General features: G+C 44.5%; 2 protein-coding genes across 2 annotated transcripts in view; both read left to right on the top strand.

Moving 5' to 3' along the window:
- LOC147737128 (uncharacterized) overlaps window positions 1–17,807 on the top strand; it is a 45,017-nt gene extending 27,210 nt beyond the window's left edge. The window contains exons 2-3 of the mRNA XM_086965264.1: window positions 7,301–7,365; window positions 13,973–17,807. Coding sequence (XP_086821390.1) covers window positions 14,689–16,191 — 1,503 coding nt within the window. The 5' untranslated portion in view covers window positions 7,301–7,365; window positions 13,973–14,688 and the 3' untranslated portion in view covers window positions 16,192–17,807. The remainder of the gene's footprint in view (window positions 1–7,300; window positions 7,366–13,972) is intronic.
- Window positions 1–24,687, top strand: part of LOC147737126 (uncharacterized) — a 381,113-nt gene that overhangs the window by 179,581 nt on the left and 176,845 nt on the right. The gene's annotated exons all lie outside the window — the stretch shown is intronic.

Genomic DNA, 24,687 nt, shown 5'->3' with positions numbered 1-24,687 from the left:
AGGTCTTCACGCCTGACAACCCCTACCTACAGTCGCTACATGTGTGGAAGCGATATATCGATGATATTCTGGTGGTGTGGCGGGGGACTGAAGAAGATCTAATTTCCTTACATGCATGGCTGAACACCTGAAATACATATCTAAGGTTCACCATTGAGTCCAGTCGTACATCACTGGCCTTCCTGGACTTGAGAATCAACGCAACTCCCAACGGTCTGGAGTCTGAACTCTATCGTAAGCCCATGGCGCGCAATGCCCTCCTAAGATATGATAGCTGTCATCCTCGTGCCCTAAGAGATAATTTACCGTTTGGCCAATTTTTGAGAGTACAAAGGAACTGCTTGAACAAAGAAGCCTTCAAAAACCATTCAAATAACTTGGAACAACAACTGATTGTAAAAGACTACCCCAAGAAAATAATTCGTCAATCCAAAAAGAGGGCTTCGAATAACAATCGAGAATCTCTTCTTGAGATCCAGCCACCGAAAGAGAAAACCAACCGCATGACCTTTGTAAATACTTTCAATACCAGATCTAATCAAGTCCAAAAGATCGTGAAAAAACATTGGTCGATCTTAAAAACTGGTGGAGACGGCATTCCTTTACCTCTTTTTGCTTATAAAAGAGGAAAAAACCTAAAGGACCAGCTAGTCCATACACGCCCACGCAATAAAGAACCCAGACAAGTGGGCACTCTATGGGACTTACCACCGGTTCAAGGCCATCACCCCTGTGGGGCATGTACTGTATGTCCCCAAACCTGTAAATCCACAAGTGTAGACATAGGCACCAACCGACCATGGATCCAGACCAAGTTCACAAATTGCAATAGCAGCAACTTGATCTATCTGATTACCTGCCCATGTAAACTCCAATACGTTAGCATGACGGCTAGGAAGGTCAGGACGAGAATCCAAGAGCATAAAAGCACAGTGCGGTGCCGTAAACAAGCGACCCGCCTAACCGCACACTTCCTTGAAAAGGGACATAGTCCCAATGACTTCCATTGGACAGTTTTAGAACAACCACCCATTCCAGAATCCTGTCCAGATGCCAGCCGTTTTCTGTTCAAAATTGAACAGAAATGGGTTTACAGACTGAACAGCGATAAGGCGGGACTTAATGAGCCAATACCGTGGATGTCCCTTTAATAACTAAAGCACCTTTCAGTTTTCAAGATATATACCTAGAATATTCCTTGCTGTCATCACTGTTTATACCCGACACACTATATTGATCACGTATAATAGGTACTAATGCTAGGTTATACTAGATTTACCAGAACTACAACAACCCGTACCCAGAACTACAATTCCCGGCATTATTAGTGACCACGTGATTGTAGCCGGTCATGTGACTCGGTCCTCAGAAACAACTGCATAAAACACAAAGCGAGTCGCACAATCGGTGCCCCCCCAGACAGCTCGGATGACTGTCGGGAGACACCGACGGATAGGTAAGCAGTGTGCATGGAATGATTTTATCGTATACAAACATCAAATTCGGTGTGTTATCACACTACGCGGTCTAGTGTCCACGATCACACCGCGATAAACTTTAGCCTCAGCGCACCGAATAAATTCAGACTTTTTATAAACAAGGGTATATAACACACAGCAGGCGGGTCTTATATTTGTCAAAGCGCACATGCGCATTCCGGCTCTCACTCGCAGTTTGGTACTGCAGCGATTTTGTTTGTAGGCCTCACAGGCCAAAACGGGAACTATCATAGAAATAAACACAAATAAACGTTAATTATAGAAATTTAGCCTTTCTGTTTACCTCCCCCTTACTAAGGTTTCCCTGTTAATTGTTACCTAGCAAATAAGCGACATGTACGCGTTTTATACTCACTTATCCTTTTTCTCGATGCCACAATTACATAGACAAAAGCACATTCATGCCGTTTTTATTATTTCAAAAGTTTTGCATTAGTCTCACAACATGACAACAACATTGATTAGCCAGTTATATCTTGCCATTCAAGCAGATTAGTACTCCCACGTGTATTTGTGTTTGCACATTATACTCTTGTTGATTAGTTAAACCACTTCACACAATTAATAAAGATTACTATTATGAGGTAATGACTTCACAAGGGGTATACAAAATTTTGTAACTCCAGCTCGCTCCATCAGGGTTCACAGGAGTTAGGCCTGTCCTGGGGTACAGAGGAGGAGAGGCCTGTCCAGGGGTGCAGGGAAGATGCCTCTCCAGAGGGAGCTGGGGAGGTGAAGCCTATCCAGGGGGTGCATATGAGGTTAGCCTGTCCAGGGGGTCCAGAGTTGGTGAGGCCAGTCTAGGTGTGCAGAGGAGGTGAGGCCTGTCCTGAGGGGTGCAGGGAAGATGCCTCTCCAGCGGGAGCTGGGGAGGTGAGGCCTATCCAGGGGGTGCAGACAAGGTTAGGCCTGTCCAGGGGGTCCAGATTTGGTGAGGCCTGTACAGGGGGTGCAGATGAGGTTAGCCTGTCCAGGGGGTCCAGAGTTGGTGAGGCCAGTCTAGGTGTGCAGAGGAGGTGAGGCCAGTCAGGAGAAGAGGAGCTGAGCATTAGGAGGTGAGCCTGTTTAAGGTGTTGCAGAGGAGGAGAGTCCTGTCCAAGGTGGTTCAGAGGAGATGAATCCTGTCTAAAGGGGTGCAGAGGAGGTGAGGCCTGTCCAGGGGGTGCAGAGGAGGTGAGGCCTGTTGTCAAGGGCTGTGTTTACTGACAGTGCAGACACTCCCAGGAGCAGAACAATGAGATTTTCCAAATTCCACCACTGGTTTTCCCACAGCCACCAACTGAAGAGTTAACTAGTGGCGGTGCGAACCCAGCTGGAGGAAAGGGTAATGGGACAGAGAAGAGACTGCCTGACCTTCTGGCTCTTCCACTCTACTTCTTCCTTTCCGCCATACTCCGATTAATTCCTTTCTTTCTTTGCTCCCAAGCTGAGTGGTCGCTCCCCTGCCTCCCTGGCGAACAGTGGTATCGTTGCTCCGCTTTTTCTCATTGAACTGCCTCCTATTGTTGTTCTGCAGTCTGCCCTGCTTGCCGCTTTTCTTAATTGCATTTCAAAAGCGCTATAGTTATTGTATCTGTATCTGCGCATTTCGTTGCTCCGCTTTTTCTCATTGAACTGCCTCCTATTGTTGTTCTGCAGTCTGCCCTGCTTGCCACTTTTCTAAATTGTATTTCAAAAGCGCTATAGTTATTTTATCTGTATCTGCGCATTTCGCCCCAAGCGCTCCGCTCCGCTGACCCCTCTGCTGCCATTTTGGTTGTTGTGCTCGCCCTCTGGAGCCCTCCCCGCCTCCCAGCTGAGACGCCCTCCCACTGCCTACAAACAGCGCTCCGTGAGCTAAACGCGCTGTGACTCGCTTTGCTCCCAAGCTGAGTGGTCGCTCCCCTGCCTCCCTGGCGAACAGTGGTACCGTTGCTCCGCTTTTTCTCATTGAACTGCCTCCTATTGTTGTTCTGCAGTCTGCCCTGCTTTCCGCTTTTCTTAATTGCATTTCAAAAGCGCTATAGTTATTGTATCTGTATCTGCGCATTTCGTTGCTCCGCTTTTTCTCATTGAACTGCCTCCTATTGTTGTTCTGCAGTCTGCCCTGCTTGCCGCTTTTCTTAATTGCATTTCAAAAGCGCTATAGTTATTTTATCTGTATCTGCGCATTTCGCCCCAAGCGCTCCGCTCCGCTGACCCCTCCGCTGCCATTTTGGTTGTTGTGCTCGCCCTCTGGAGCCCGCCCCACCTCCCAGCTGAGACGCCCTCGCCCCTCCCCCTCCACTATCCATATATGACAGTTGTTCCCGCGCGCAGCGTTCACGCGCAGCGTCCGCACCCAACCCCGCCGAAGGTGCGCCAAAGGTAAGCCCGTCTACGCCCGTCCGCGCCTGGACCGCGCCCAGCGCCAGACCCCCTGCCACTCGCGCCTCCCAGCCCCCCCGCTTTACCTACGATGCCGCCACCCTCCTAGCCCTTAACCCCGGTCGCGTCCCCAACTGCGTCCAAGCCGCTCCTGGTCACACCCATGGACCTTTCTCCTGCTACTCCTGCAAATTCATCGGCACCGACAACATCTCCGCCACGACCACAACACAGATTCCTGACCCCAACCACCTACAGTGCATCCTCCTCAACACCCGCTCGATCCACAGACACGCCATTGACCTATGGAATCTACTAGACACCATCTCTCCAGACGTCGCCTTCCTAACAGAAACTTGGATGAACGCTTCCTCCGCCCCAGACATCTCCATTGCCATCCCTGAAGACTATAAGATCACACGCAAGGACCGCACCAACCATACAGGAGGAGGAATCGCTATCGTCCATAAGAAATCCATCCGCATCTCAACCAGCTCTGACGCCAACCTCGCCAACTCCGAACACCTTCACTTCCAGATCCACATCGACCCCAAGACCACTCTCAGAGGCACCCTCCTCTACAGACCACCAGGACCCCGCGCAAAATTCAGTGAAGACATCACGGACTTCATCACCCCACACGCGCTCCCCTCCAAAGACTACATCCTTCTGGGAGACCTCAACTTTCACCTTGAAAAGATCAACGACCGCAACACCGCCACCCTCTTAGACAACCTCGCCAACCTCGGACTTAAACAACTAGTCACTTCCCCCACCCACATCGCAGGTCACACACTCGACCCCATCTTCACCTCCAGCAATCATGTCTCCTTCAGCCACACTACGGATCTCCTCTGGACTGACCACAGCTGCGTTCACTTCACCTACAACAAGCCGAAACCCATCAACCACCTCCAACCAACTCTGCAAAGAAACTGGAACAAAATTACCACGGACCAGATTTCCGCATCGCTCCTTCTAAACACCCCAGCCCACTCTTCTAACGCAAACGAAGCCGCCGCCAACCTCACCCTTTGGTTATCCAACACCGCCGACACCTTAGCACCACTGAAAAAACGTCAAAGCAAACCTGGCAGCAAAAAGGCCTCATGGTTCAACGATGATCTTAAGAAGTCCAAGAAACTCTGCCGCTCCCTTGAAAAGGCCTGGAAAAAAGACCCAACCACTAGCACCAAGGACGCCTTCAAAAACGCCACCCGCACTCACCACCAACTAATCCGAAAGGCCAAGAAAACAGCATTCAAGGATCGACTTGACAACAACGCCCACAACAGCAAGGAACTTTTCAACATCGTCAAGGAATTTACCAACCCCTCAGCCAACTCCAACGACATCACCCCCTCTCAAGCCCTCTGCGACTCCCTAGCCTCATTCTTCCACAACAAGATTGCAGACATCCACAACAGCTTCGACAACCAACCCGGAGACCAACCCACCCGACCATTTGCTGAACATTCTCCCCCCGTGAACACCCTTAACAACTGGAACCCAATCTCCACTGAGGACACAATCCGCCTGATGAATTCCATCCACTCAGGATCCCCCACAGACCCATGTCCTCACCACATCTTCAACAAAGCAGACTCCATAATAGCACCGCACCTCCGAGACGTCATCAACTGCTCCTTCAACTCCGCCACCTTCCCGGAAGACTGGAAACACGCCGAACTCACCGCCCTTCTGAAAAAACCCACAGCGGACCCCACCGAACTCAAAAATTACCGCCCCATCTCGCTCCTTCCATTCCCGGCCAAAGTCATCGAGAAAGCTGTCAACAACCAGCTCGCCGCCTTCCTCGAAGCCAACAAATCCCTCGACTCCTCACAATCTGGCTTCCGAGCAAAACACAGCACTGAGACCGCCCTCATCGCAGCAACAGACGACATTCGAACTCTACTGGACAATGGAGACACAGTCGCCCTCATCCTCCTCGACCTCTCCGCAGCCTTTGACACAGTCTGCCATAGCACCCTTCTACAACGACTCAGAAACATCGGAATCCAAGGAAAAGCACTTGAATGGATCACCTCGTTCCTCACCGGAAGAACCCAGAGAGTCCGCCTCCCACCATTCAAGTCCGAGGCCACTGAAGTCATCTGTGGCGTACCACAAGGATCCTCACTCAGCCCCACCCTCTTCAACGTATACATGAGCCCCCTCGCGGCCATCGCCCGCCAACACAACCTCAATATCATCTCTTACGCGGATGACACTCAACTAATCCTCTCTCTCACCAATGACCCCAGCACCGCCAAAACTAACCTACACGAAGGAATGAAAGAAGTTGCCGAATGGATGAAACAAAGCCGTCTGAAACTTAACTCAGACAAAACAGAAGTCCTCATCTTAGGGACATCCCCCTCTGCATGGGACGACTCCTGGTGGCCGGAAGCCCTCGGAAAAGCACCCATCCCGACAGACCACGCACGGAACCTGGGCGTCATCCTGGATTCTTCACTCTCAATGAACAGACAAGTCAGCGCCGTATCCTCTTCCTGCTTCAACATTCTTCGCATGCTCAGAAAAACATTTCGCTGGATCCCCACCGAAACAAGGAAAACAGTCACCCATGCTCTGGTCACGAGCCGACTGGACTACGGAAACACCCTCTACGCAGGCACTACCGCTAAACTCCAGAAGAAACTCCAACGAATCCAAAACGCCTCAGCCAGGATCATATTAGATATCCCACGCAACGAACACATCTCTGGTCACCTTAAAGACCTCCACTGGCTACCCGTCAATAAGAGGATCACTTTCCGACTGCTAACCCACGCACACAAATCACTCTACGACATCAGACCAGAATGCCTCAACTCACGACTGTCCTTCTACACCCCCTCCCGCCAACTACGTTCTTCCAGCCAAGCCCTCGCCACTGTACCTCGCATCAACAAGACCACCATGGGAGGCAGATCCTTCTCATACCTGGCTGCTAAAACATGGAACTCACTCCCCGCTTACCTTCGCCTTACCCAGAACCACCTAGCATTCAGAAAGCAACTTAAAACGTGGATATTTGACAAGTAAACCTCCTCCTCTATCTAAGCGCCTTGAGACCCTCTGGGTATGTAGTGCGCTATACAAATTCTCTGACTTGACTTGACTTGACTCTTACTCCCTCTCTTTCTTTAAACATGAGTGGAAACACTGTAAAAGAAAAGCACACCATTACTATTTTCCTTCAATTCCTTCTCCACTTTCATACTCTCTCTCTATTTCCTTACCCAGAGTGCCTATGGCTTTTGCTCCTCTTCTATTCTACAATATAAGTATTTTATCCTTTGGGAACCTGCATTATAAATAACATTTTAGCACCCTTTAACTCTGTGAGTTCATTTATTCTTTTTCACTCATTCATTCATTCACTCTCTGCCTTACTTTCTTACTTTCTTACTTTCTTATCTTCTGAATTCTTGTTACTTCTCCTTTAGGAACCTTCTGGAGGCTCTGCCCTCAACCAAGCAACGAAGAAATCAGGAACTGAAGTATTCAATGGGTAAGTATTAATTCTTCTATTTATATATTTTTTTCTATTTACTTTAAATTGGTATTTCTTTTTAGTTCTAAATTACCTAACTAACTGGGGCACCAAAGCGCTCTAACCTGCGCCAAAGCCTGGCACAAAACTGCACTATTTGTATCTAACTAGACCACAGAAAATCCGTTGGTGAGTGCGTGGTTCTAAAATCAACCGGCGCACTTCACAGCTTGTCTAGACCTCGCGCCCGTGTCCAGGACAACAGGACTAGACCAGCAACTGCGGGACAATGAAGAGCTTTGATTCCTTTTTCCTGCACCCTGACAGTAACCCCTCGCAAGGTTTAGCCTCCGGGCTGAGGTTTGTGAGGAGTTTACGAGCGAAAAATCTTAGTTAATCGGGGAGCATGAGCATCTGATTGTTCCACCCTTGACCTATCCTCTGGGCCAAAACCCTTCCAGTCTACAAGATAGAAGATTTTCCCTTAAATGGACTTTGAAACTAGGATTGTTTTAACTTCAAATTCTTCTTGTCCTTCCACTAAAATAGGGTCTCTGTTTCTCAATTCTTTCAAATGGGGTGAAACCTTTTTAAGAGGAGAAAAATTAAACCCTGGGTGTATTTGTAGCTGTGGTGGTAGTTTTAGTTTGAAAGTCATTGGATTCACTACTTGCTCCACAAGAAATGGATCTATAAATCGGGGTTGAAACTTTCTATTTCCTTTAAGCTTTAGGTTTCTTGTGCTTAAACAAACCCTGTCCCCTTTACTTAAATCTAGTTCTGGCCTTCTTTTTTTATCTGCACTTTGCTTGTAGCGTTCCTTAGCTTTCATTAAGTTCTTGGTGGCAGACTCGTGTACCTTGCTAAGATGCTGTACAAAGTTTTGTGCTACAGGCACCGACACTTCTTGAGAGGAAGCCATAGTATTTGGATGCCTTCCATAATACAAGTAGAAAGGGGAAAAACCAGTAGAGGCATTCTTAGCATTATTATGTGAAAACTCGATCAAGCCACTCTCCCTTTTGATCCAAGAGAAACAGTCTGAGATACTTTTCTAACTCTTGATTGGCCCTTTCAGTTTGACCATCTGTTTATGAATGAAAACTCGTTGAATAACGTGTCTCAATTCCCAAACCCCTTGTGTAAGCCTTCCAAAAATAGGATAGAATTTGAGATCCACGATCTGTGATCAAAACCTTTGGAATGCCATGTATCTTAATAACACTTTGATTGAATTGTGTGGCTATTTGTTTGCAGATGACTTCCCTTTCAGGGACATCTTGTCTTGGGTTAGCCAAGATAAAAGATTTAAACAATCTGTTCATACCTACACTGACACCTGATAGTAAAAACACTACAGAAGGGGTGGTCGACGTACATACTATTTTTCTTCAAAACCGAACAGATCCTACTTGGAAAAAAATGGGTAATCTGGCCCACAGACACAAACAACTGTCAAGATAGATTTCAGAAAAAGACACAAGGGTTCGCATTCACTAGGCCAGATCCAAGATATATCCAGAGACAACATCCAGGGATAGTAACATCGTACAGTGTGGGAAAACTGCGCCTTGACTGGCTACACAGATCTACACTAAAGGAAGTGAAACAACACTTATCTTTACTTAAAGATGGCATTGATATAAGGGACTTCTTACAAGGACCTACTAAACTGTGTCATAAATGTTTCATATACGCCGGTATCTATGCTGCTGATAATGAAGCATGGAAGATTACGCAAGCAGAGTCTGCAGAACGTATTCCAGAAATTGATCGTATTATCTTAGAGAAATCTCTCTCTGTAGTTGACAATGGGTTAATGACTCTGTCATCCAGTATATATTCTTTGGACTGCATACTATCCTCTGCCATAGACATAATAGAACAGGACTTAGTCATGTTGCAACTTGGTCAATCACAATTGCGTTCTATAATGCTACTGGGCTGGACGTTGCAAAACCTTTGTTCAGGCTATGTGCCTTGGCGTCGAATCAACACCACGTCATTGTTTTCTGAATTTGACCTTACAGATAAACGAATCACACTGGCACAGAGGGGCACAGAAAATACGGTGCTGAGCATTGAAAAACTGGAAAGATTGCTATTAACTGTTTCTGAGAAACCAGCGACAGAATGGATAATACATGGTACAATTACTCTGCCTATGACGATTTTCCATTTTCAGTATTGCTTAAAACATATACCAGCAGGACTATATGAAAGGTTGAATAAAGAATATATCAAGACATCCTAGGATTTACCTTATACACACAGATGTTGGAGTGGGGGAAAGAAGTGTTTCTTAGTGGTACAAATAATATTAATAATAATAGGGAAGCTTGTAAAGCGCCTGGTTATGCCCACCGGCGTGTCCCCGCGCTGTGGTGAGTGAGAATCCCAGAGCCCCCTACCCAGACTCAGGCGCCCAGGCTCTTTAGTGAAGGAACAGGTGTGTTTTGAGCTCTCTTCTGAACCTGGTCTCAGAGGGTTCCAACCGAAGCTCAGGCGGGAGTTCGTTCCAGCTCCTAGCTGCCAAGAGTCGGAAAGATCTGCCACCCATTCGGGCCTTCTTGACTTTAGAGATCACCAGCAGGCCAGTTCCAGTGGATCTAAGGGACCGGACGGGCCTGTAGATAGTGATGAGGTTCTGCAGGTGCCTAGGCCCCATGCCTTGAATGATCCGGTGGCACGTACAGAGGGCCTTAAACACAATTCTCTTCCTGACAGGAAGTCAGTGAAGAGCAACCAGGGCCCTTTTTGAAGCCGCCCTTCTAGGGAGCCTAAGTACCAAACGAGCCGCTGCATTTTGCAACACCTGCAACCGGTCAAGACTCCTGACCCTGGCACCTAAATACAGTAAGTTGCTATAATCTAATCGCGAGGTGACAAAAGCGTGCACCAGCGTCCTCCAGCTTCTATAGGGAGAAGGTCCATAGTTTTGCGTAGACCTTTGAGGACACCAAAGCAAGTCCCCACCACACGTATGATCTGAGGTTCGAACGTAAGGTCCGAGTCTACCCATACACCCAGGTTGGGAAAATGCACTATGCGGTTCACTTATATGTCGGGATATTAATTTGCACAGGGCCTGCGATGGTTCCACAAATAACTTATCCTGCCACCTGCAAGGTTCACCAGCTTCGGTGATTGATCCAATTTTTAGGCAACTTTCTAATGGAAGTTATATTGTGTTGAATGATCACAGCTGCTGTGGCATGTTGCCAGGAATAGCCTATCTCGTAACTGTGTCAGACAGGGTCACTTGCTGTATGCAAGTATTATTTCCTAAAACAAAGACAGACGGGGAGTCGCCGTTATGGCCGTCACTGAACATCTCTTCTATACGAATTGATACTTTAACCAGACTGAAACCCATTCTTTTACAGAAAACTGTGCCACTGACCTCGGCCAAAGAGACGTATAATCTGCAAGTTGCAAGGACTTCTGCAGATATACATGCCCTTTTAACAACAAACTGCCCTAAACATTTCTCGGAAATGTTAGGTCATATCTTAAACATGTCTGATGTGAGTGGTATTGTACATGTATTTAAGACAGTTTTTTTCGGGACTGTTAGCACTTTTTCAAGCTGTCCTAAGCATATTTCCAAACTTCGTGCCCTCGGTGTTTGCCAGACTGCCTCTCGTTTTGGGGCTCGCAGCAGGGATACTATTTTTGCTCCTTCTGCTCCGATATGGCAAGCCAACTCACCAACGATGCCCAGATCACCTTGGAGAACACTCTTCTGGCGATGAGGTGTTGTGAGCGCATATCCAAATTATGGGATTAACTTGTTTAAGAGAATTGAGTACCACATGGTTTCTATCATTCAGACCAATATGGCAAGATTGCATCTTACCTGTTCTACGATGCCTGTTATGTGGAGAGGAATGGGTGCTAGACATCTGTCTGACACTCCCATCAGTCATGCTAATTGAAGTTGATACTTTGCTTGGACCAGTAACGGCTCATGCACTGTGTTATCCCCAGCGGCTACCAATCCTGATGAAGGCATTCATTGAGATCTCACAGATGCAACATGCTAAAGGTGAGGTACGAGGAACAACAGGCGCACAGGTACCATCTACTTTGAACATTGCTAAAGCGACCGACGCTGACGGTGATGGTTCACATCTATGTGCAGTTAATCTGCTTAATGAGGTAATACAACTTTCACCTACAATGGTAGACAAATTCTTTACAGACTTAGAAGACTTGATGTTTTCTCCAAGCCCTAACACTGACTTTTGATTTGGCAGGCAGTGTTCTGAGAGACTCTGAATTTGACCTTCATTTTTCAAAACAAAGTTCTAACTTTGGGACTCTATTTTTTCTGTGAATAATTTTTGTTTTTCCAAATTCTTATTTTTTCATTTTTTGGCACCAAGTAATCTGCTTAAAGAAGAACTATTCATAGAGAACTAGATTTCTTTGATAGACTTCCAAGAGACAATATTTGACCTTGTCCTCATACAAACAGTTCATATAATCTGCTCGACTTCTTTTCTGTATTGAAGAGCCATTTCATAAATGTATTTTCATGATTCATTCGGATAGCATTTTCAAATGTCAAAAATATATGCTTTGAATGAAACATTGCTTTAAAATGCGTACAGCACAAATGCTCTATTTCATGTACAGCCAATGAAATTTTATGTTTTTTGGGTGGGTTTTAACACATCATGTTTAGATATGTTTTATGTGATTAGAACTTAGTAATGTCGTACATAATAAAGTGGAGTGGGTGTTGTGTGGCGTTTTAGGCTCCGAGTGAATTTTCCCGATTTTTGCCCTTATATAGGTACGATTCACATTGCCCTTATATAGGCATAGAAATCAAGTCCTTATTTAGACATAGCCCATGCAGACCAAATACAGGCATGGCTATTTCTACCCGTACCAAACGTCACAACGATTTTTTGGAAAATCGGCTTAAGCAGTTAGAGAACTTCCCCTTGCTCGAATATTGATTTGTCCAAGAACTCATGTACTTTCCAAAGAACAACTATTCCCTAGGGGTTCTTTTCTGACGTTATTATGCCCGACTTTATGTCAAACTATGGCATTCCTATACACCTTCAAGGTATAAATATACCTCCACTTGCTCTAGCAAGACACAGTGGTTTGGAGCAGTTCGACTATCTACTTGCACGACGGAGCTCGCTACAGCAAGTGCCGAAGAAAGCCGACCCTCCAGCACTGATCATGAAGCTGTCTCTTCTCCTGCCGAGAATCCAGCTCCAGTGTTTCCAAGCTCCCCTTGCGGGGTGTTAGGAAATCGAGTCCCGAGACAGAGATACCAGACCTCCTTCATTTTAACTAAGGTATGGAGCTGATTAGAACCTAGAGAAATCTTGGATAGATTCTTGGCAAAGAAAACTCAACCTATGCTACACAATACTTACTTCTTCCCTTGTACTAGACTTAGGCTAGGTACATCGGGGTAGGCGTATTTTAGAAGCACCAGTTGAGTATTTTAGTCTCTGTATTTATGTATGTATTTTTAAATAGCTCAGAAACCATACAATGCTCTTACAGTATTATTTGATATTACTATTCTCGCTGTACGCATTATACTTTGCAGTCTGCTTAACGATTGTAGCAGTTTACTTCTCTTGTATGAGAAAGAAGACTGTTCAATAAACCTTTTTATTGAAAATGCCCATCTCTCTATTTCTCTTCAATCTCTGTTGAAACGAAGCATGCAAGATTGACTGAGTGAAATACCTATCTATTGTTTCCATGACTCTAGAGATATGTTTCTTATTCTTGGGAAACAAAGTTGTCATGTTTATGCGGTTGTCAGAAACTAATCCCTTCTTGGGAATTCGAGAAAGTTTCTAGTGACCTCTGAGCTAGCTGGCACTCACCATTAAGTTTAGTATATTCAATAGAGACCTAGTCGACCTCAGTCCTACGTCTAATCTATAGGATATATTATTCCAATGCGCAGAACCTATTGGGAATATAGGAACTACACTACAGTAGTTCAAAACCAACAGGGATATACCCAAATAACCCTTCTAAATCTGGATATCAGAAATAGTAGGAATAACCAACAGTCGGTATGAAGGAATAAATAATACACTAAGTTTGGTGAAGGTATTTTTAATTTTACCAAATATAGTAGATTGCGTTTATCGTGTGAAAACTGCACCCTTTTAAACTAGACACAAGGAAGGAGAAATGATTTAATTTCTCCTTCCTTTTCTGACTTTGCATGCGTGCTGCACTGCACAACACACATACAAAGTGGGAAAAGCCTTCCCTCGTGTCTGACACAATATTTTATACAGGAAGGTTGTCCTTCCTGTACAAAACCGATGCTGGACTCACATACACACACACCCTAGCGCTCTGGTGCTAAGGTGTGTGCGTGATGCAGGGCCGCTGTAATCTCGCAAGGGAAAGGGAAGGTGAGAGCCATATCTTTGAAAATGTGGTGCTCTCCTGTTCCCTTCCTGTCGCGCAACGCAGCGCAGCCTCGCGGGGGGAGGGCTGCGCTGCATTGTGTGGAGATTTGGTAACTCTCCCCCGAAATGTCTTTTACAATTAGTTAAACATTGTGAATTCTCATTCCATTATGTTTCAATTTAGTAATTTTAAATATCTTTACATCCAACAGAAAACAAGCCTTGAATGTATGAAATGACCATCAATAATGAAGCGAATGCTGTAAATCTTCAATCATAGCAGAAATAATGAGCTACAGTATTCAGGAGAACATCAGCGCAGTCGGCGACAGAGGAACCTGCACAGAAACTGACAGACCCCGGATGAAGCATCAAGGGCATTTCAGTGATTGCAAGAGGCTTAGCTGTGCACCTCCACGGCACAAGACGAAGATATGACCTTAGGAAAATTAAGGCAACAACAATAACAAACCGCCTCCTGTATAAACAAGTGTCCAACACCAGCTTTGATCATGGGATCGGTATGATGTGATTACTGCAGTGCTCTGTTTTATAAAATGATGACAAGCCATCATTCCGTGCTCTAGGAGAATTGTAAACTCTTTCTGGACAAACCAGTAACCAGAGAAGAGCAAAACAGAGCGGAGCCAGACAACTGACAGGTAAATGAAAGAGGAGTTCTTGTATCTACAATACAATAGACTGTCCTAATTTGCACCGGCCAGAAGGAAGATACATCTTTACCCGCAAGCGTGCATAGCCATAATCCAATCTGAAGGCACAATCGCCTACAAAGACACCTTCTACATATTAGGAGTGTGGCAAATATTTGGTGGCTATTGCATTTTATTGTTAAAACAGAAATCAAACGTGTAAAATACTGCACACATATAAAGTGTGTGAGAAAAACACAAGTGCTTTATCAGCCATGTCGGCCCATCAGGAAATGCAGTCATGGGATGTAGACAAATATATACCCGACCCACAGACACTAACCAAGAAAGAAGAATCATACACATGCAGCAAGAGCTTTAATTTGTCATCACTACGCAAGCTTCATCAGCACACGTACACAGGACAAAAACCATTCAAGTGCAGTGAATGTGTCAAGAGCTTTAGTAGGTTATCAGAACTACAAAGTCATCAGCGAACACACACAGGGGAAAAGCCATTCAAGTGCAGTGAATGTGCAAAGTGCTTTAGTCACTTATCAAGCCTTCAAAGTCATCAGCGAATACACACAGGGGAAAAACCATTCAAGTGCAGTGAATGTGCAAAGTGCTTTAGTAGGTTATCAGAACTACAAAGTCATCAGCGAACACACACAGGGGAAAAGCCATTCAAGTGCAGTGAATGTGCAAAGTGCTTTAGTCACTTATCAAGCCTTCAAAGTCATCAGCGAATACACACAGGGGAAAAACCATTCAAGTGCAGTGAATGTGCAAAGTGCTTTAGTAGGTTATCAGAACTACAAAGACACCAGCGAACACACACAAGGGAAAAGCCATTCAAGTGCAGTGAATGTGGGAAGTGCTTTAGTCAGTTATCAAGCCTTAAAACACATCAGCGAATACACCCAGGGGAAAAACCATTCAAGTGCAGTGAATGTGGGAAGTGCTTTAGTCAGTTATCAAACCTCCAAAGTCATCAGCGAACACACACAGGGGAAAAACCATTCAAGTGTAGTGAATGTGGGAAGAGCTTTAGTTGGTTATCCAACCTTCAAAGACATCAGCGAACACACACAGGGGAAAAACCCTATCATTGTAGTGAATGTGACAGTAGTTTTCGCTTCTCTGCAGCATTAAAGGATCATCAGCGAACACACACAGGGGAAAAACCATTCAAGTGCAGTGAATGTGTCAAGAGCTTTTGTCGATTATCAGTACTACAAAGACATCAGCAAATACACACAGGGGGAAAACACTATAATTGTACTGAATGTGACAGTAGTTTTCGCTTCACTACAGCATTAAGGTATCATCAGCGAACTCACACAGGAGAAAAATCATTCGAGTACAATGAATGTGGGAAGAGCTTTAGTCATTTATCAAACCTTCAAAGCCATCAGCGAACACACACAGGGGAAAAACCATTCAAGTGCAGTGAATGTGCAAAGTGCTTTAGTCAGTTATCACACCTTCAAAGACATCAGCGAACACACACAGGGGAAAAACCATTCAAGTGCAGTGAATGTGCAAAGTGCTTTAGTCAGTTATCACACCTTCAAAGACATCATCGAACACACACAGGGGAAAAACTATATGATTGCTGTGAATGTTTGAAGAGCTTTAGTCAGTTATCAGCCCTACGAAAACATCTACAAACACACACAGGGGGAAAGCCACTCAAGTGCAATGAATGTGGGAAGAGCTTTAGTCGACGATCAGAGCTACAAAGTCATCAGCGAACACACAGGGGGAAAACATAGAAGGGCACTGAAAGTGAAAAGGGCTTTTGTCAATTTTCGATCCCACACAGCCCTCAGTGAATACACTCCTTTATTTAACTCACATGGAAATAATCCTAGAGATGCAGAGATTCCGGAAAGAACTTAAGAACATCAAAAATAATATTGACCCGTCTAAGGACATAGACAAGAGCAGAACAGTGCAGTTATTGTGAGAGGAATTAATTACGGAAAAAGATCAAATTCAAATTATGTAGGACATTGAAATACCAATGATAGAAGACCTGAATAGCAGTAAAGAAGAAAAACAGATAACAGTATTTGCAGAATTATAAAAGTGTTTGTTTCCAGTGATTGTTCACTTCCGTACACATAGCAAAGTGACTTGATGTACCAGGATACACAGTGGGAGACAAGCACAATGTGGATTAAAAGAAAAGAAACATTGTTGATTTTTATTTGGTGAAGAAGAGATACAAAGAAAAACATTCAATCGCACCTGACCACACTACCTGTAAAAGCAACACTGGACAATACTGGGACTAACAGCGGTATTTTCAGCTAACTTGTCGGATTAGTGATAAAACCTATAAACCCAACATACCCAGAGTGGACATGTTGTCAGAGCTCTGGAGATGGAAGCTTCATTGGTAAAATGCATGTATTACTATTAACAAATGCCACTGCAGTATATGTAATGAACTAAAGCGAAGCACAGGTGTTCAAGAAATAACCTATTTTCAGATATAAAAGAGCATATACCTTGTTTTAAGTAACGTTTGGTGCATTTTTACACACTGTTATCGGTTGATGGTTCAGCTCGTGCCTCGCGCCTTATTACTAAGTGCGACCCGTGGCTCCTCTCCGACTTGGCGATGTGGTGAAATAGCGAAATCCCACATCAAAAGCATATATGTGCCAGGACAATCAGTTGCACTCCCATCAACTCATCTTCCACACTTGATTGTCCCTTGTCCTCAAATGTTCTGAAGGATTTGTCGTATGAATGCCTGAAGTGGCAGTGACATTCATGAAGCTAACGCTAACAGGAGTGTGTGTGAGATAGAGAGGGGGAGAGATAAAGAGAGCGAGAGAGACAAAGAAAGGGGGAGAAAAAGAGAGAAATGGAAGGGGGGAACAGCACGTTATTTGTACTCACCTAAAAATAGAAGAAGCAGCCGAATACATGCCAAAGTGTGACATCACCAGAGAAATGGGCTGAACACCTGTGAATTTATTTTATATGTGAATATAGTTTATTTTTAATACCTATAGACCCATGTCATGCCAATAAACAGGGCACAAGTAAGGAAAATAGTGAAGGAGCCCATTATCATATGCAAATCACAGAGACGTCACATGTAGTGACATCACAAGAAGTGATGTCAGGCCCTTATAATAATCTTCACGTGAAAGGTTGACGGCCTGTTTTAAAAACAAAAGACAAGAAACATAAAATAATGTAAAAGTAAGTTTTTGGTTTCAGTTTTTATACATCATGTGTTTTTCCCGCTTTTAGTTTGTAACTAAACTCGGAAATGACTGAAAGTGTAAATATTTTTAAACAGATATGTGGAACTTGGAAATTTAATTTTTAAACAGTTTTCAGTGAATAAATAAAATTTGCTTTTAATTTGCGCTTGTTTCCTGACGTTATTCTTTATCCAGCCCCTAAGCCCCAAAGTGTTTCACATTTACAATGTATTAAGCAATAGAAGGACTAATTTTGTCAAGTTCTCTGTCTCTCTCTTACGCCACTCACACAAACAAACACTCAGAGGCCTGTGTCTGCAGTGCTGGGGCACAAAGTAACAATTACCAGTTGCAGACTAAGGATCTAGGTGGAACTGAGTCTCGTTTCTAGATAATAGTGGGGGGACCCCTTAAACTGTGGCTACCACCCCCCCCACTTGTGCCGTGCTGATAAATCAATAGTGAAATTGAGTAATTTATGATGAATTGAAATGAGAGAAAGAGAACGCGGTGCAGGATATATTAAAGAAAATGAGAAAAAGAGACACAAGACTTTACCCTGTTCTGTGTACTAGCACTTTACGTAAGCAAGTTGTGCTGTGCGTTGTGAACAGCCTGTCACCCCCTTTGTATGTAAATGAGCTTCTGTGACCAGACACCCCAGACTCCCCTCTCTTCTAGCGCGGATGATAATGTGAGCACTGTAAGGTAATCACAAACTAGGGCTTTATTGAGAAACAATCGGCTTCCAGGTCACACAGCTGTGGTTATGTAGTTCTGTATTAGTTTTTTTATTTACTTTAATTTGCAGCAATTCTCCAGGTTACTTTTTCTGAGTATTATGCTTCAGGTCGCTCTTTGCTCTCCATCAGTTAAACGTGAGGTTTGATGTAGGATTTGTTGTTAGTGTCCCTAGACCATGTTCCAATCCCTTTGTCCTCGATTTGTCGGCATGGGTTTTGTCCACACACTGGTCTCGGATGGGCCTTCTCAAGGTAGAAGGCTCTGTAATAGGAATAATAAATCAGACATATATGAAATTGTATGTAAACAAATGTGTGCCTTTCAGTTATCAGGCATCACCAGACTCACATCTACACATGTAATTGAGCACCAGACTAAAGTGACTCCTCCCTGTATAAATATGTGCCATCAGTAATCGGGCTGATCGTTCTACTGATGCTCACAGCAAATACAGTTTCTGGCATTGTGCGCATTGGCCTAAATTTTAATTGCTAAAGTTTCACGCAGTTCCGCTGATGCGCACGGCTTATAAGGTTTGTGGATATTGTGCACTGTACAAAGATCACTGAAGTTCACCCTTAAGTAGTAACTAGGTCAAAACATCGTACATCATGCAAAAAGTCACTGCCCCTCCCTTCTTGTTGACATCTCCAGAAGTTCCTCCTCTCTTGTGGAAGAAGGTTTCCGCACATTATGCTCGTGTCTGTGGCACTTCCTTAAGCAGAGAGGAAAGCCTTGTTTGGGCTCTGAGGGACAAGAATTCTTTGAACACCTTCCAGAACTCTCTGATAGTGACTCTGCCATTCTTAATGAATACGAGATCTGCTTCAAAAAGTTGGACTTGCACCACCTCCCCAAAGTGAGTACTGTCCTTGAACGATATCACTTCGGGAGAAGGATGCAAAGGCAGGATGTGTCGGTCAAACAGTACATAACTACCTTGCGCAAATTGGTTTCCACGTGCAATTTTGGTGCCGCTTTAGAGGATTGCTTAAGAGATTAGTTTATGTTAGGATGCGCCCTCGACAAAACGAGACATGCCCTGTGGCAAAAAGACACACCATCACTTCCAGAAATGCTGACCTTAGCCAAAAGTCACTAGCATTCAAAAGCTTGTGTTGATATTATACCCAAAGACAGTTCAGGTGATAAAAAGGAGAACATTAATGTCAAGGTGGTGGTGGATAGATTTGTTAAACCCAAATTGAGCCCCACTTCAAAGCCCTTTAACACAAATAATTTTCAGGTGAAGTGCTTCAGGTGTGGCAACTCTGGCCATATGGCCAACTTTAACCCGTTGCGTGCATCAGACGACCCCCTAACGTCACAGGGGGCATGTGCGGAGGACGACTAGGGGCTGTCCGAACTGCACCCACTCATTATTATGCCCGCACAGCAGTGAAATTCGTGCCACAGTCAACGGGTTAAGGACTGCCCAGGGTGGAAGGCCATGTGCAAAACTTGTGAGAGAAAAGGTTACATCTCAAAGAGCTGCAGAATGGGCCACGGGCATAAAAAAGTCAGGGAAGTTTATCTTTATGAAGAAGATTTGGAAGGAATCAATGTTCTCCCTGTCACAGGGAATGCTAGAGATTGCCCTCAGGAGCTAGTTTTTATCAATGATGCTCCAGTGAGCATGCTCTTCGACTTTGGGTCCCCAAAACATTTTATGAGTGTAATCTGCTGGGCAAACTCACCCTGTTGAAGCCAGACATTAGACCAAAAGGTTAAGGTACAGTGACTATTGAGTTGCTGGGTTATTTCTGGGGCACAATTGAATTCAAAGGGAGAATCATCCCTGGTAAAATCTATGTCTTGATGAAGCGGGACTCGCTCATAAGTTGCTTCCATCAACGTGATCTACATATCTGCCTTTATCCCAATGAGATCTGTCTGCCTAATCGAATTACCACCAGTTAGGGTTGTTAGTAATGCTAATCGAGACTGGATCAAGGAATTCCTTGAGGTCTTTGCTGGTGGACTGTGTTTGTTTAAAAAACTATGTACATTGGATAAAGGTCAAATCTAACTCTGTTCCAAAAACAGCAAAGGTCAGAAATGCCCCTCTGTAAGTAAGGGAGAGCATGAAAGTTGAATTAGGCAATCTCTTAGCCAAGTTTATCATTCAAGAAGTTGAAGCAACGGAGTGGGTCTCTCCTGTTTTAATGGCCCGCAAAACCAATGGGGAGGCTAGGCTCTGTGTCGGCTCGAGGGAGCTCGACAAAGCAGTTATTGTTGATCATTATGCTTTCACCCACATAACTAAAATGCTGTGTTCTCTTGAGTGGGCAAGGCATTTTTCTTCCTTGGAGTTGACCTCCGCCTATCACCAGGCCGGCCTTCACTCCTCTTCAGAACATTCAGAGCATTCACTCCTCTTCCCAGGGCCTTACCTCCTCAGGCAGGCCTTCACTCCTCTTCAGAACATTCAGAGCATTCACTCCTCTTCACAGGGCCTTACCTCCTGGGTAACACCCTTTGGTACCTTTAGGTTTCTAAGAATGCCTTTCGACTGATTTCTGCGGCCTCAGTTTTTCAGAGGGCGATGAAGGGCATTCTTGGAAGCCTTCAGGGTGTCAAGGTGTACCCAGATGATGTGCTCATCTTTGGTGTGGATTTTGAGGAACATAATGGGAGGCTGAGGTCAGTATTGAAGAAGTTATGTGATGCTGACCTCACCCTTAGGGCTGAGCAGTGCAAATTTGATGTCAAAGAATTAGACTACCTTGGGCATTTTGTGTCCGCTGCAGGCATCAAACCTAAACACTCATGGGTAAACACCTTTTGTAATTTGCACAACCCTTTGAACAAAGAAGAGTTTGTAAAGTTTCTAAGCATGGCTGAATTTTATCACAAGTTTGTTCCGAACTTTGCAGGGAAAATCTCTTGTTTGAGGTCTCTCCTCAAGAAGGGAGGCACATTTGTTTGGTCCAAGGGCTGTGAGGAAGAGTTTGAGTGCATTAAGAAACATCTGAATGAAGCACCTTGTCTAGGAAGTTTTGACCCCACAAAGGAATCTTATCTCATCACTGATGCCAGCTCAAAGGGGTTAGGAGCAGTTCTTTTGCAAAAGGTTGATGGGGAGGTTAAAATGATTATTTTCGTCTCTAGGCCCTTGAGGGGTGCTGAATGCAACTGTTCTGTTGTGGAGAAAAAAGCTCTGGGTTTTTCCTGGGCAGTGCGCAAGCTGAGAAAGGATTTGTGGGGGAAAAGATTCAGAATTCATACTGACCGCAAACCTCTTAGGGAGGTCTTCTCCAAGAAAGGCATTAACTTTGTCTCCCGTGGGATACGGAAGTGGGTTGTGGCTCCACAGTTCTGGCAGACTGTCTGTCAAGACTCGGGGTGTGGAGTGTGAAACGACAGATGATGTTGACTGGTTTAGGTTAAGAACTGGGGGAAGAAATTAATGTGTGTTTGATTATTGAAGGGTTGATTTCCGAGAGAGAGTGGAGGGAACATCACATGATCAATTTAGACTTGCAGAAAGTCCTAACTATGGTTACAGGTGGCTAGTGTTAGAAGATGGACTGTGAAGAGGTCCTCAAAGGCTTTTGGCGAGTTAGGGAAGATCTGACGGTGGAGGATGGTCTCCTCATGCGTGGTAGTAAGTTGGTTGCACCCCTTGCAGTAAGGGATAAGCTAGTAAAGAATGCTCACACCTCGCACATGAGCATTGCCATGACAAAGGAAAGGATCAGGGAAGCATATTGGTGGGCTGCCATGGATGTGTAGTGTAGTTCCTATATTCCCAATAGGCTCTGTGCATTGGAATAATATATACTGTAGTTTAGACGTAGGACTGAGGTCTACTAGGTCTCTACCGAATATATTAAACTTAATTGTGAGTGCCATCTAGCTCTGAGGTCACTAGAAACTTTCTTGTATTCACAAGAAGGGATTCGTTTCTGACAACCACATAAACATGACAACTTTGTTTCCCAAGAATAAGAAATCAAATTTCTAGAGTCGCGGAAACAATAGATAGCTAATTCACTCAGTCAATCATGCATGCTTCGTTTCACCAGAGCGGCTTAGAAAATAGAGAGACGGGCGTTTTCAATAAAAGAGGTTATTTATAGAACAGTCTTCTTTCTCACGCATTGAAAATGAACTGCTACAATAGTAAAGCTTACTATGAAGTACAATGCATATAATACGAACAGTATTATAAAATAGTACTGTAAAAGTATGATATGGGTGTTAAGCCATAAAGTGCATAAAAAGTATAAAATGTATAAAATACATACAGTAATAAAAGATGCCTAAAAGTACTCAACTGGTGCTTCTGAAATACGCCTACCCCGGTGTACCTAACCTAAGTCTAGTACGAGGAGGAGTTTAAGTCTAGGGTTTTTTCTGCCAGGAATCTAATTCCAAGAATTCTCTAAGAGGGCTCATCAGCTCTGTACTTTGGTTTTAGAATGAAGGAGGTATTGTATCTCGTTCTCGGGACTCAATTTCCCAGATACCCGCAAGGGTAGCCTGGAAACACTGGAGCTGGATTTCTCGGCAAGAGAAATGACAGTCTCTCGCAGTGCGTCTGCTGGAGGGTCGGCTTCCTTTGGCACTTGCTGCTGCAGGGCATCGGGCAAGTAGATAGTCAATCTGCTCCAAACCACCGTGTGTTTGCTTGGGCAAATCAAGGCATATTTATACTTTGAAGGTGCCGAGTTTGACGCCTATTTGGACTTAATAACGTCACTCAAGTCTCAATTCTTGGAAAAGGCCGAGAGTTCAAGGAGAACTTAATATTCAAGCAGGGGGAAGTACCTAGCTGCTGAAGGCGCGTTTTTCCAAGAAAACGTTGTTAATTCTTGGAGCTTAGTGGAAGTGTCCCTGCCGTATTTGGGCTGTATGGTTTGGGCCAAATATGGTAATGATTTCTATGCCTCTATAAGGATATGATAAAGTATACCTATATAAGGGCATGAATCGGGAAATTTATACTAGGGTCAGAGATTTGTTTACAACAGATGTACATGTAGAGAGGTTGGTACGCTAATGTGCTGAATGTGCGGGTTGTGACAGGATATTGAAGTCCTGGACGCAACCCATGGTTTTTAGGGAACAGGCTACTGGTCCTTTTAGTCTCAAAATCCCTATTTGTGTAATGCTTCCTGTCACATGATGCCATAAGTATGTTAGGTTAGCATTGCGTGGCCAAATAGATATAATTTGCATTTCATGTTGTAAAACCCACTGAGCTATCTGAGTAATGAGTAGGCCCCTATGTATACTTGTGATTCCATTAGCTTTTGCAGTTCTTATTAGGTTGCTTTAACTAGACCCGAAGTAGGCCGCAAAATGTTTGCGTTGCTTGCCTCAGCAGAATACTGCATTTCATTATTATTTCTGCCTGCCTTTCCAAGGCCGCTTTCTAATGTACTTATGAATAAGTCATTCGGTGTGTAATGTTTATCTGTAGGGAGGTTTCTGCTCCCACGTTAAGGAGATGCTGAGACCCAGCACCATGGCCTTGAACCCCTGATAGTGTGCCCATCTGGTGAGGTGTTAGCTCATCCTACTGTGCCCGCATTGTTCCATGTTCAGCCTGAGCTCCTCTGACTTCTCTCACCTCATCAGAAAAAGGGAGGGATGACTCTTTTCCCCTTTCCATTTTCCTATAATGGGACTTATGAAGCCTGGTTCGCCCTAATAACAGCTGACGATACTACCCCCACCTCCTGCCCTGACGGAAATAATTCATGCAAGAATAGGTGGCCTTGGGGGGACTTAAACAAGGTACTTAATGCTGCCTGTTACCCAAATGAGGATGGAAATTCTCAGGCGACAGGTACGGTCCTAGAAAGTGAAGAATACAAGCAAGGGAACATGACCATGTCCCACAAGATGTTAAATACCAAACCTAAAAAGAATGCTGGTCCCCCTTCCATCTCGGTCTCACCAGTAAAAGGACACCTGTGCATCCAGAAAAATGGCTCTGTTCCATTAGGACACAGTGACTGTCTTATCACTATAAGCTTTAAAGACAGAGGAAAGTCCTCATTTCTAGCATCTCGCCATACTTATTTCGTCTGTGGCTAAACAGCCTATGTGCAGCTGCCCTTGAACTGGGGGGGAACTTGCTATATAGCATTCCTGTTACCCCCTGTCTTTGTGGCCCCATCCACTTACCACTGAGACCTCCTAGTGCCCCATGTCAGACAAATAAGAACGGTCGATACCTCCTTGGTTGACCAAACAGAAACCTCATGGGAACAGTATACAGATTTTAACAAAGGGTTCTTCTTCTTTGTTGGCCCTGTACAGAACAGCAAGCTTATACGCAGGTTGGCA

Source organism: Lissotriton vulgaris, chromosome 1_1, assembly GCF_964263255.1.
Source record: "Lissotriton vulgaris chromosome 1_1, aLisVul1.2, whole genome shotgun sequence".
Lineage (NCBI taxonomy): Eukaryota > Metazoa > Chordata > Amphibia > Caudata > Salamandridae > Lissotriton > Lissotriton vulgaris.
This window is presented reverse-complemented; position numbering and strand designations above follow the sequence as displayed.